General features: G+C 44.5%; 1 protein-coding gene and 1 long non-coding RNA gene across 2 annotated transcripts in view; one reads left to right on the forward strand and one right to left on the reverse strand.

Annotated features, from left to right (window-relative positions):
• Window positions 1–14,372, reverse strand: part of LOC123413417 (polyubiquitin-like) — a 95,759-nt gene that overhangs the window by 37,819 nt on the left and 43,568 nt on the right. The window contains exon 2 of the mRNA XM_045106348.1: window positions 385–840. Coding sequence (XP_044962283.1) covers window positions 385–840 — 456 coding nt within the window. The remainder of the gene's footprint in view (window positions 1–384; window positions 841–14,372) is intronic.
• Window positions 2,103–2,617, forward strand: LOC123413418. The gene is made up of 2 exons (XR_006613749.1): window positions 2,103–2,185; window positions 2,264–2,617. It is a non-coding gene; the product is annotated as an uncharacterized LOC123413418 (long non-coding RNA).

The following is a 14,372-nucleotide window of genomic DNA, read 5'->3' on the forward strand; positions in this document are numbered from 1 at the left end:
AAAAAAATGCGGATGATTTTTAAAAATTGTTCGCATATTATAAAATAATTCATGATTTTCAAAAATATATTTAGCAAATATAAAACATTCATATTTTGGAAAATTATCATCTATTAAAAACATATTCATGAGTTCGAAGAATATGTCTATGGAATTAAAAAAAAATGTTCGCATAAACTAAAAAAATCATTAATTTCAAGATTTGTTCTCCAATTTCAAGAAAGTTCATCGATTCAAAACATGTTCGCTAAGTAAAAAACTGTCCATGCATTTCATACAAAAGATAAATAAAAATATTTATGCATGTTTGCTAGTATTACTAATAAAACTACAGCTAAACCCTAATTCAAGCTCGTGTAAAACCCCAGACAATATCTAGCAAGCACCGCCCCTGAGCGCGAGCACGAGGTGGAGCACGTCCCCAGCCTTGATCTTGTAGTCGTGCGCCGTCTTGTCATCCGCGATCTGCTTGCCACCAAAGATGAGCCTCTGCTGGATGGGCGGGATGCCCTCCTTCTCCTCGACGCGCTCCTTTATCCTGTCGACCGTGTCCGTGGGCTCGATGTCGATCTGAATCTCCTTGCCCGTGAGCGTCTTGACCTTGATGGAGAGGCCGCCGCGGAGGCGGAGCACGAGGTGCAGCGTCGACTCCTTCTGGACGTTGTAGTCGGTCAGCGTGCGGCCGTCCTCCAGCTGCTTCCCGGCGAAGATGAGCCGCTGCTGGTCCGGCGGGATCCCCTCCTTGTCCTGGATCTTGGCCTTGACGTTGTCGATGGTGTCGCTGCTCTCCACCTCCAGGGTGATGGTCTTGCCCGTCAGGGTCTTGACGAAGATCTGCATCTTGTGTTCACGATCGGTGGTCGCTTGCTGGCGGCGAGGTGCGTCCTTGTTTGAGTCAACGGAGCTTCGCCGGCCGCCAAAATATAGACTTGAGTACTCGATCTCTGGCTTCTTGGTTGCTTCCGTTCGATGGGGTCGTCTGGAGGAGTATATATAGATGGAATCGCGTGCGTGGCCGTGAGCTTGGCGTGTGCTCGACTCGGGTTTGGAATCCGATCCTTGCGCTGCCATGCATGATATCCTGCGCCAACTCTGCAAACGATGACAAGCTCAGCATCGTACGGATTGTCACCTCCGCATCAGTTCCCGGCTCCCGGCTTGACTCGGATCGGCTCCTACTTTTACAGTTTCCTCACCCTGCTCCCGTACTCAAGTGTTTGCTGTGTATATTTGCCGCTGTTGTTGCTCTTGCAGCCGCTGGCTTGTTCAGTAGGAGTATATCCATACAGCGCATGTCAGAGCAAATACCTTTAGTTTGATTCATTCTCACCCATTGCAGCTCAACTGTATGCACTTTTTTTTGCACCAACAGTGGTAATTGAATACAAAAAAGTATTATACTTCATATTTAGTACATACTCCCTCCATTAATTCCAATGGTACTCAAGAGTCATGATTTGGATTTCAATTGCCACTAATTGATAGTGTTCTGTCACCATATAATACACTATATTAAAGCTACTAAGGAGGGGCTCCTCCCGTGCGTTTGAAGTGTTGCGTGATTGGTTTTACCTGGCTGACACGTGTAACTGATTTTTCTTGTGGTTTACCGCCAAACCGGTTTTCTCTCGATTTGGTTCAGCGTGATTTCCAGTCGCACCGCCTTACGCTAGATATTTCCAGCCGCTGCATGTATCTCACCTTATCTGGAGGATTCTGGCCTATCGTCATTTACGGAAAAAAAAATCTGACCCGTCCATCTCTCTATCTCTCTCGGTCTCTCCTCCCACCCCTCTTCCTCCCTCTTCCCAATGGAGGCGGCGCCCTCCTCGCCTTTCCTCCCAGCTACACATCTTGCTCGCTGGACGCCCCTCCTCCCCCTATCTGAGGTCATCGTTCTCGCCGTCACCTCAAGGACATCGGAGAGCCAACCGATTAGTGTGGAGAAGGAGCTGATGTTGGCGAGCACCTCGATCTGGAGATCGTGTGCGACAACAGCATGTGTCAGGATTCGTCTTTCAGCCGCGTCGCCGCGAGGAGGAGAGCGCTGGAAGCCCGTGTCGGCAAAGTGCATCGCTGGTTCTCTTGATCGCGTGGCGGTACATGGGCCCGTCTCCTTGGTCGTGTTCGTGTGTTGGGATCTTCTCTGTGTTCCTTATGGCGTTAGGTAGGGCCTCTCTGCTAGGTACGTCCTTTGCTCAATTTCTTTGTTATTTTTCTTCCCTCCTTCCTCACTGACTCCATAACTTTTTTCACGTGTTAGGCAGCACCGCAGTAGCTACAATGCTGGTAGAAGCAAGCCAACAATTACCTGCCAGAAGCTCTCCATCTGGTCTCTATTTTGCAGCTGGCGGCAACAACAACACTACCAAAGTATGGTGCGCCCAGGCCTCATGTCATAAATTTATTTAGCCATGCTCACTACAACTTTTTAGTTAATTTCAGTTTTAGTGCTAAATATGTATACGGTATCGTTTATAGGTGGTGCTGCATTGTAGCTTTATGGAATCCTTTTGGACTTCAAAAACTAGGACCCGTGTAAACTGTTGGTGGTTTGTACTTCGTAGCTTCATAAGAGTCAGACTAATTACATTTTTAATGTCATGAACTTATTTTATCCTCATGGTTACCGCAAAGTAAGTTGTACAGTGTTGGTTTGAGCCATTAATATGGCATGACGAGGCACTGTTTTTGACACATGTGTAATTTTACAGGGTGGTACTCTAGAGGGATCAATGACGTTCAATAGAATGTCCAGATTTTAAACATATAAAGTTTGAGGAAGGATTAGTCTACTATTGACTGTTTTGGTATTGAAGGCTAGAGAAAAATACACTGTCCGTTCCAAAAATAAGTGTCGCAGCCTTAGTACAAAATTTGTACTAATTTAGTGTTAAATTTGCGGCACTTATTTTATGACAGAGGGAGTACTAAGTAGTGGATTTCATCACCCATGGAGATTTTATTTCACTCCAGAACTATATCTGTATCACTTGCTCCACAACCATAAAACTTCCACGTTTTGGACGTGTTCCCATTTTCAAAACTTCAGAAGTGTGTTTGGTACAATATTTTGGTGTTAAGTCAAATAATGGATTTATTTTCTCCTCATTTTGTATGCATGGAAATAATTGGCTGTTATGATTTTACATTCCTTCGAGATGCTGGGAGTTTATGAAGTTTCAAAGATGATGACTTCCTTTTATATAGATAATGTATTTATTTTCTCCTCATTTTGTATGCATGGAAATAATTGGCTCTTATGATTTTACATTCCTTGCAGATGCTACGAGTTTATGAACTTTCAAAGATGATGACTTCCTTTTATATAGATAATGTATTTATTTTCTCCTCATTTTGTATGCATGGAAATAATTGGCTGTTATGATTTTACATTCCTTCCAAATGCTACGAGTTTATGAAGTTTCAAAGATGATGACTTCCTTTTATATAGATAGATCATTTGCTCTAAACATGACGCTTATGAGAAACTGGAGTAACTTTACTCATGTGCTTTGTGTCGCTTTCTTGATTTTGAAGTTTACTTTGTAAAAAATCGTTCATGTGTTGGCTAATGTATCTACAAGGTAGCCGGGAAAGGTTGTAAATTATATTTAAAAAAAGATAAAGTATGTTGTGTTTTAAATCTGAAAGTGAAAAAATTAGGGTTATGAGGTAGTAGTTTTACCACTACGCCAAGGTTCCCCTTCTTACTATGAATATCTATATTCCTGATAAATTCATCTCCTATTACGTCCATGTTTCGGTTTAGCCTGGGTATTATCCAGTGCTGGCCTAATTTGACATTGTTGGTTTCTCTTTTTTTTTTTTAGTTTCCAAAGAAGTTTTCGGAATTCTCAATAGCTCACCTTAATTATATTCGTGTTCTCCCTAAAAACATATTTGATGATTTTCTTTTAATAGTGTTGCACTTCGCTCTATACTGGAAGCTCATTCAACCAGTCAAGGCAATGTTCAATTCGATCGCTTTCATATACATTGTTTCTTCACCACACTGCTCATGATTGTTTTCATTCCTAATTATGCTTATTTTTGTCTGATCCACTTGGTTCACCCAAAGAGATATTATGCAAATGTACTTCACTATTTGTTTCAAAAGATGCCTCTTTTTGTCTGATCCATTTGATTCACCGAAAGAGATATTATGCAAATGTACTTTGCTATTTGTTTCAAAAGATGTCTCTTTTAGTCTGATCCACTTGATTCACCGAAAGAGATATTATGCAAATGTACTTCGCTATTTGTTTTAAAAGAGTTTACTGCATTTGTTGCTCACTAGAACATCCCGGAATATTTTCCAAAGAATTCTATCAATTCTTGTGAGTTAACCTATCGAATTGATTTATATATAGCTATTTCATACTCTGGTGCATATATGCAGAAAATAAATTGTATTGTATGCAGGTTATGATGATAATACTGAGAAAGGTAGCACTGGTGCGGCTGTTGTAATCTGGATGGGTCTATCATATTATCTGTATGTTCTTCTCTGATGTTGTGACTTGAGGCTGAAGAACTTAAAATTATTGCCTGACTTCAAGACCTAAAAGCACTCACAATAGTTGTGATCCTCCCATCATTATTGGCTGTTATTTCTACTTTGAAGAATGCAATGCACAATAGATCTCGACTTCGTAATTGTGATCTGGAAACTAGGGACTCTTCGGATATAACTGAATTTGTGAAGATTCATCGAACTGCTAATATGGTGGCTGTATTGCCAGCACGATTCTTACCAATTTTGTAAATTCTAAAACCATGTAATGATTTTTTCCTCAAACTTCTCGCAAAAATAAAAGAATATTTTTCTCTGCTATGTGTGTTGTTTTTCTGGCTAACTTTTAAGCAATAGAAAGATACTCCTGATATAGATTGGCAAGTGTTTGAACTGAACCAGAAAAGATAATGTATGCTGTGTATACTGCATGGGTAAGTCGTGCAGGTTGCTCTGTTAATTGAAAATGCAGGTGATGGTTATTCATGACACTTTAGGTTTAGATGTTTTTTTTACCTGTCAACATTTAATTACTGTATAATTTTATTTATTGGAGTAAAGGTTACATTCTCTCACGTTTAGACTGATCAAGGTAAATACTAAATAGTAAGTTCCGTCTACATAACTAAAACAATTTTAGAGGCTACAAGTACAATGCCTGCGAGTTGGGTGACCACTTCTATTCAAGATAGCCACAATAACCAATTTATACATATGATCTATAAAAAATAGTACAAGGTAATCATATAGTACAAGGTAATTATGGTACTGGATTATAGCATTTGATCTTAGGATACTTGGGCTTTGCTCATGCAATTTTGCCTGCTACTTTTGGGATGGTGCTGCAAGGGTAGACCGCCACCATTTTGAGGTCCTCGACATAACTCTCGGAGACATACTTTTCAGTGAACAACAACAACAAATTTCTCTTCCTTTTGATATTTTATAATAGAAATGAACTTCTATGCTACATTGATTGGTCCTCTCACAAAAACAATAGTCGGTCAAATCATAACTAAACCGACGATGGGCATTCTCACGGGCGCGGCGTGCCGCCGCGCCTTCACGCCACTAGTACAATTAATGTTTGGAAGACGAACCTGCTGACAATTAGAAGGTGACAATTAGAAGCACAATTGCCACTAACTGAAAGAGAAAGTTGTCACACTTAATATTAGAAGGTGACAATTAGAAGCACAAGTTAATCATATTTTTTTTATTTTTATTTTAGAAAAGGAGGATGACCCCGGGCCTCTGCATCAGGGAGATGCATGCGGCCATTTTATTGATTATTCTGGAGGACCTTACAAAGTATTACAACAATATGTCTGAATCCGTCATCTTCGCAACATCTGTCGCTACTCCTATCAATATGATGAAGGGGTGCTAGCTGGGCCACATACCCAGATCATTTACCTAAGCCTAACATCAAAAGTCGGAAGCCCCAGCAGATCCGGTCAAGCCATCTGCCACATATCGGGTCTAGGGCACAAAACCGGTCTGACGCACTCGTGTGCTATCGCCGCCATCTTCCACCGGTCTGTCTTCAGAGCAAATATTGAGGCTTCTAACTTGTGTAGCCACTCTGCCATTGACGTCACCATGACGCCAGATAGCTACCTCCTCCTACGCGAGTCCATCTCCACGCATCGGACGCTGAGTCCCCACAGCGCCATGCCGCCGATATCCGCCGCCATCAATGTGTGAGATGAAGCACCGCTCCACCATTCCTCCAGCCAGCACTTGCTCCAAAACGATGCCCCCAGGAGGGAGGGCGATAAAACGCCATCATCGTCCGATCCAGGAAGACCCAGATCTAGGGTTTCCCCCGGAGCATCCAGAGCCCGATGACGCAAACAACAATGTCGTTGCTCCACCAGACGAGCGCCGCCGATGTCACAACCTCCAAGATGTAGCAGGCCAAAATGCGCCGACATCGAACCGCCGCCACCTCCACCACCACTTCAGCAGCCCCCGAGCAACGCCTTCAGGAAGGAACACGCCACCGCGGTGTCGTCGTCGCTTGGAGCAAGGGGATCTGAGATTTTCACCTGAGCTCCTGGGAGGGGTGTAAGGAAGGGGATCCTCTCCAAAGCCTCCAACAAGGGGAACAACACCCAAAGGCGCTGCCTTCGGAGTGGCCGCCGCACTGGCCAAGGGACTCCTCCGGAACCCTTCCAACCACCGGATCTGCACGGCCAGCACCCAAGAACAGCGAGAAGCCATTTGGGGCCGGATCCGCTGCAGATCGGAGTAGATCGGGGTCGACGAGAAGCAACACCATGGCCACCAGCATCCAGCGAGGACCGCCGCCGCAGCCGCCGCCACCCCCCGCGCCGTCCGGGTCAAAGAGGGATCCACCGACTGCGTACAGGGGCCAGCACCGCCTGCACCCGCCGGAGCACCGCCGCTAGCCCAGCGCCCGCCACCGCCTGCCGCGGGCCGCCGCCGTGCGCCCCACTCCCCGCCACCGCTCGCCGAGACCTGCCCCCTCGCGCCCGATCGCGATCGCCACAAGCCACCGCCGTCAACCACCTAGATCCGCCGCCCGCGGAGGAAGGGGAGCCGGGAGAGGGAGTCCCCCGCCGCCGCCGTCTGCCACACGTGTTTTACCGGCGGCGTCACCCGACGGCGGCGAGGAGGGGAGGATGAGAGAGCGGCGGCGGCGCCTAGGGCTTGGGAGCCCCCGAGTCGCCCAGGGCGGGGGCGACGCGAGGGGTCACGCGTGATCTCGCCTCGGCTCAAAGAGGGATTGGTGGCAGCGGCCGCAAGTTAATCATATACATGACCAAAATATGTATGTAAATATTCTTACTTGTGAAATTTCTTCCAAGTGACAGCTTTTCACTACAGTGAACAGTGCGAAGAAATCTGCAATGGGTTCAAGGTGTGATTTATACTACTCTTGTTCCAGAAAATTTTCCTGATTGGTTAATTGACACGGGTGCTAATGTGCATATATGCGGTGATATTTCCATGTTTTTATCTTATCAGTCCGCAGGGACTTCCACCGTCCTGATGGGCAACGGTTCACGTGCTTTTGTTCGTGGTGTTGGCACGGTCGATCTGAAGTTTACTTCGGGAAAAGTCGTGCGGGTGAAGAACGTGCATTATGTCCCCTCTGTCAATAAAAATCTTGTTAGCGGATCTCTTTTGTGTAGAGATGGCTACAAGCTTGTCTTTGAGTCTAATAAATTTGTAATATCCAAGTATGGAACTTTTGTTGGTAAGGGCTACGAGTCAGGAGGCCCGTTTCGTTTATCCTTGGCACACGTTTGCAATAAAGTTGTTAATCATGTTTACAACAATAGTGAATCAAATGTGTGGCATTCACGTCTTTTTCATGTTAACTTTGGTTGCATGTCGCGACTAGTCAAATTGAACTTAATCCCTAGCTTTAACACCGTCAAGGGATCTAAGTGTCAAGTTTGTGTGCAAGCCAAACAACCTCGTAAGTCTCACACGACTGCCGAAATGAGGAATCTTGCACCACTAGAACTCATACATTCAGATCTATGTGAAATGAATGGTATTTTGACAAAAGGTGGAAAGAAATATTTCATGACACTAATTGATGACTCCACTAGATACTGCCGAGTGTATCTTTTGAAATCTAAGGATGAGGCTTCGAACTTCTTCAAGATCTATAAAGCTGAAGCAGAAAACCAACTTGATCGAAAGATCAAGAGGCTTAGGTCCGATCGTGGTGGAGAGTATTTCTCAAATGAATTTGATTCCTTTTGTGCGGAACATGGTATAGTCCATGAGAGGACGCCTCCCTATTCACCTCAATCAAACAGGATAGCCGAAAGAAAGAACCGTACTCTAACTGATTTGGTTAACGCCATGTTAGACACATCGGGTCTCTCCAAGGCATGGTGGGGGGAGGCGATATTGACTGCATGTCATGTCCTAAATCGAGTTCCCACAAAGAACAAAGAGATAACTCCATTCGAGGAATGGGAAAAGAAAAGGTTAAAACTCTCTTATCTACGAACCTGGGGTTGTTTGGCAAAAGTCAATGTGCCAATCCCAAAGAAGCGCAAGCTAGGACCAAAAACCGTGGATTGTGTTTTTCTGGGATATGCTTTTCATAGCATGGGATATAGGTTCTTGGTTGTAAAATCTGAGGTATCTGACATGCATGTCGGTACAATCATGGAGTCGAATGATGCGACTTTCTTCGAAGATATCTTTCCCATGAAGGATATATCTACCTCATCTAATCAGGAGATGCCTAATTCATCAAACCATGAATTAGTTACATTTACTGAACCTATCATTACGATGGAACACTTTGAAAATATTGTGGAGGAGAACAATGAAGTTCCTACCAGGAGCAAGAGATAGAGGACTGCAAAGTCCTTTGGTGATGATTTTCTTGTGTATCTCATAGATGACACTCCCAGTTCTATTTTAGAGGCCTATGCGTCTGAAGATGCTGACTACTGGAAGGAGGCAGTCCATAGTGAGATGGATTCCATCTTGGCAAATGAAACTTGGGAGATCACTGATCGTCCTTATGGGTGCAAACGTATAGGATGCAAATGGGTATTCAAGAAGAAGCTTAGGCCTGATGGTACTATCAAAAAGTACAAGGCACGGCTCGTGGCGAAGGGTTATACCCAAAAGGAAGGTGAAAACTTCTTTGATACTTACTCACCCGTGGCTCGACTGACCACTATTTGAGTACTAGTTTCACTAGCCGCCTCACATGGTCTTCTCGTTCATCAAATGGATGTTAAGACTGCTTTCCCTAAATGGAGAGTTGGATGAGGAAATTTACATGGAACAACCAGATGGGTTTGTAGTACATGGTCAGGAAGGGAAAGTATGCAAGTTGCTGAAATCTCTATATGGACTTAAGCAAGCACCAAAGCAGTGGCATGATAAGTTTGAAAGAACTCTAACTACTTCAGGCTTTGTAATAAACGAAGCTAATAAATGTGTGTACTATCGCCATGGTGGGGGCGAGGGAGTTATCCTTTGCTTGTATGTTGATGACATACTGATTTTTGGAACAAATCTGAATGTTATTAAAGAGGTCAAGGATTTCCTATCTCAATGTTTTGAGATGAATGATTTAGGAGTGGCTGATGTCATTCTAAACATCAAGTTGTTGAGAGACGAAGATGGTGGGATTACATTGCGTCAATCTCATTATGTGGAAAAGATCTTGAGTCGCTTTGGGTATAGTGACTGCAAGTCCTCTCCCACACCATATGATGTGAGCGTGCTGCTTCGAAAGAATCGAAGAATTGCTAGAGATCAATTGAAATATTCTCGGATTATTGGCTCGCTTATGTACTTAGCCAGTGCTACAAGACCTGACATCTCTTTTGCTGTTAGCAAACTGAGTCGGTTTGTCTCAAAACCAGGAGATGTGCATTGGAAAGCTCTAGAGAGAGTTTTTCGTTATTTGAAAGGCACTGCAAATTATGGAATTCACTATACTGGAAACCCAAAGGTGCTTGAAGGGTATAGTGATTCAAACTGGATCTCTGATGCTGATGAGATAAAGGCCACTAGCAGATATGTATTCACTCTTGGAGGTGGCGCTGTTTCTTGGAAGTCTTGCAAGCAAACGATCTTAACAAGGTCAACAATGGAAGCAGAACTCACAGCACTAGATACAGCTACGGTCGAAGCAGATTGGCTTCGTCGGCTCTTGAGTGACTTGCCGGTTGTTGAGAAACCAGTACCTGGTATCCTTCTGAACTGCGACAATCAAACTGTGATCACAAAAGTGAGCTGCTCAAAGGATAACATGAAGTCATCAAGACACATACAGAGAAGGTTAAAATCTGTCAGGAAAATGAGAAACTCCGGAGTTATTGCATTGGATTATATCCAAATATCTAAAAATTTGGCAGATCCTTTTACTAAGGGTCTATCACGTAATGTGATAGATAATGCATCGAGGGAGATGGATATGAGACCCACAATTTGAGTTGTTCACAGTGGTAACCTATTCTTTGTGATCGGAGATCCCGTGAATTAGATGTGGAAGACAAGCTGTTGGTCAACTGAGAGGAAAGTATCCTTATCATTAATGATACCACTCCATGAAGATGCAATACTTTCCTGAACTGCATGGCAGGTTGATATACATCTTAATATGTTCTAAGTTGCTTACTTATTCAGAGATGTTGTCCTGCAGAACATCTTTTGAAGAACATACCTATATGAGTCAGATTGTTAAAAGTCGCAATCTATGAGAGTAGGGTGCTCTCTAGTATACTCATGAAAGGTCTCGGAGTATGACACATAAGCTCCATCCGCGGGGAAGTCCCACGGCAGCCTAATATCGGTCAAGGATCTGTGTGAAGCTAGATTCACAGAAAAATTGCAGTTCAAGGCCTAGTCCACTGTTCAAGTTGCTTACTAGTATAGCATAGAGTTCTAGGTGGAAGTTCAACTTAACAGTCTCCACTGTAGTATCGGTATATAAAACAGTGTTTTGGAACCAAAGGCAAATTTTGTGTGCCCCTCGGATCTGGTGGGGGATTGCTAGAATTTTGTGTATTTATGGGCCAGCCCAATATGTAATTTCAGAAATTCCTAATAAATCCTAGAGGCCCACGCAGCCCATTTGTGCAAGGCAAGAGGTGGAAATGTTTAGTCCCACATCGCTAGTTTAGTGGGAGTTGGACCTCCTTATAAGGGAGGATGTTTCCACATATGTATGATCTTGAGAACAAGAGAGACATACACGCGCGCTCCTCCTCCTCCGCCGCCCGCCTCACCTCGTCACGACGCGCCGCGGGTTGCGGGAATGAGCCGAGCCGAACTAAATTTTTCCACGCACGACTGGTTTATGAAAGGCCACTTGGAGAAGCTGAACGTTTTCTGCTGTAGTGGATATTGAAAGCTCACGCCGCAGTTTCGTCGCTGCGTTTGTTCGCTTCACATCCCGTCGCTAGCCTCTCGTCTCCTTCTCCCGCACCTATAAAAGAGAGGTCGCTCCTCTCCAGAGACGACGCATCATAAGTTCCCACTCGCCACCGGTTCTTCTCTCTGTGCTGCTGCTACGTTCTTCCTCATCCCGTCCTGCGGCGTGCACCGTTCGTCGGGACAGTAGGCCTCCGAAACTCCGTCTCTTCGAGTCCCGTACGGGAGAAGGGCGATAAGGTTTTTGGGGAGCGCTCAGCGCGACTACTGGCTTCCATCACGGACTCCGACGATCTCTTCCCGAATGACGACTACTTCCCCGACGTCGACCACCTCTTCGGTACCATGGCCAACGACAACGCCAACATCAATCCTCCTGCTGCTGCAACTCAGTACGTACTCATGTGCTTCTTCTTTGAATTCCTATCACACCTTTTTGCTATAGTTTCTCTGCTAGATATGTTCCGTTTCTACTCTTTACTCCATATGATATCTTATCTTTGTAGAACGGTTTTACATATGCTCTTTTCTGGATCCTACGTGCTCATATCTTGTGTCTTCTCATCTCTATATAGCTTGCCTTCTTTCGTTGTTGTTTTGTTGGTTATGTTTTTCCTAGTTTTTCCTGTAATAAAATCCTATGGTAAATTGCTCATATTTCCAACAGTATATTGTGTCCAGTCTGGGTTCTCCAAGCCACCAACTAGTTGCAACTTCACCTACCAGAGGGAGACAATGTGGATCAAACCTGCTGATGTTGTGATCAAATAGTGAATAGCATTATCTTTTTGTGATCAAATTATAAATGTAGAGAGATTTCTTATTGACAGGTTGAAATGTCAATGTACAATGTATGAAACGAGCTATTTGCAGACTGGGTCACAGGTTCATGTTTCAAGATTTGTGGACGTCTGGTTTAGAGGATATGTATTTTCCAAGTTGGTTGTCCCAAAAGGCTGGCATGTTACATAGTTGAGTCTTGCTCTTAGCCATCTTAATGAGGTTTCCTCAAGATGAAAATATTTATAGAGTAATATAAGATGAAAAGGTTCATGCTCCAGTAAAACTTGTATGATTTTTGTACTTCTGGTTAGGAAGCTACAAATACAATAAAGAAGGATTGTTTGAATTTTCATACAGATTGTGTTCTTTTACTTGAGTTGAAGTTTAAGCCTACTTAATCAAAAGACAAAAATAATATCCTTGATAAAGTAGTAGCTCATTTTTTAAGTTCCCCAAAAATGTATTTATTTGACCTAGGGTTCTGGCGAGCAAGAGGCGTGCGTATGTACTGTCATCAAGGATGGCGGCGGCCGCACACTTGCGCGAGAGGGCGGTGGAGATCTCGTAGTACTGCCGCTCGTAGCCGTCGCTGATGGTCGCTCCCCGGCAAACCAGATCGATGCTCGCAGTGGCCGGATCGGGCGAGGCCAAAAGAACAGTTGAGGATCGGGCTTCAGTGAGATTGTGGAGTGTCACGCCCAAGATGCGACCCTATCCTCAATTTGGCACGAAGGCCTCGTCAGGGATAGAAGCGCATCTCGTCGTGTCGCAAGAATGGATATCGTTACAAGTACATGTACTGAAAAGATGAGATATATAAAGAATTGGCTTACACTCGCCACAAGCTACATCACAGTCACATCAGTACATTACATAATCATCAAGAGTAAGAGCAGGGTACGACTACGGACGAAAACAAATGACAAAAGAAGAACGGCGTCCATCCTTGCTATCCCAGGCTGTCGGCCTGGAACCCCTCCTAGCGATGAAGAAGAAGAAGAAGAAGCAACTCCAAATGAACAATCAACGCGCTCGCGTCAAGTAATCTTTACCTGTACCTGCAACTGGTGTTGTAGAAATCTGTGAGCCACAGGGGACTCAGCAATCTCATTTCCAAAGGTATCAAGACTAGCAAAGCTTAATGGGTGAGGTATGGTTAAGTGGTGAGGTTTCGGCAGCGGCTAAGCATATATTTGGTGGCTAACTTACGAGTACCAGAAATAAGAGGGGGAAGATCTACGCATAACGGACGTGAACTACTGGTGATCAATGAATGATCCTGAACACCTACCTACGTCAGACATAACCCCACCGTGTCCTCGATCGGAGAAGGAACTCACGAAAGAGACAGTCACGGTTACGCACACGGTTGGCATGTTTTAATTAAGTTAACTTCAAGTTATCTAGAACCAGTGTTAAACAAAGCTTCCACGTCGCCACATAACCGCGGGCACGGCTTTCCGAAAGATTTAACCCTACAGGCGTGCTCCAACTAGTCCATCACAAATTACCACAAGCCGCATAGAAATCCTCAATCACGAAGCTCGCGATCTCGTCGGATCTCCTAGTGGAAAACCTGTGGAAAACCTCAACTCTGAGATTACCCAAAGCATCACCGGAATCCCGATGCACAAGATATCTCGTCAAAGGTAAAAACTAATCCAGCAAGGCCGCCCGACGTGTCGACGATCCCGATAGGAGTCGCGTACCTCGTTCTCAGGACACGACGGATAAGCACAGCGTACGGTGGCCTGATAGAAATCTCCCGAGTTGCCCCGGGTTGGCCCCGCAAACGGCTCTAGTTTGGACCAACACTCATGAGGAGCACTGGCCCGGGGGTTGATTAAAATAGTCCGCGGGTGCCGGCGGGTCCCTATGCAATTTTATTAGGTGATTAGGCAAATGTAGTACCAAAGTTGGGCCTTGCCAGACCAGCTTTAATCTAAAACGAATTATCAAGGGGGTCCCATAACAACCCCGATCGTGATAGGAGCGCTCAATTATGGAACATAACACCGATAGCCGGAAACTAAAAGGGGCAAAGGTGGAACAAAACACCAGGCTAGAAAGGCTGAGCCTTCCACCTTTACCAGGTATATAGGTGCATTAAATTAGATAGCATTAAATATGATGATATAAGAAGGAACCCATGCTTTGCATGGAAGCATCTGCACCTGCAACT

This window comes from Hordeum vulgare, chromosome 7H, assembly GCF_904849725.1.
Source record: "Hordeum vulgare subsp. vulgare chromosome 7H, MorexV3_pseudomolecules_assembly, whole genome shotgun sequence".
NCBI classification, from domain to species: domain Eukaryota; kingdom Viridiplantae; phylum Streptophyta; class Magnoliopsida; order Poales; family Poaceae; genus Hordeum; species Hordeum vulgare.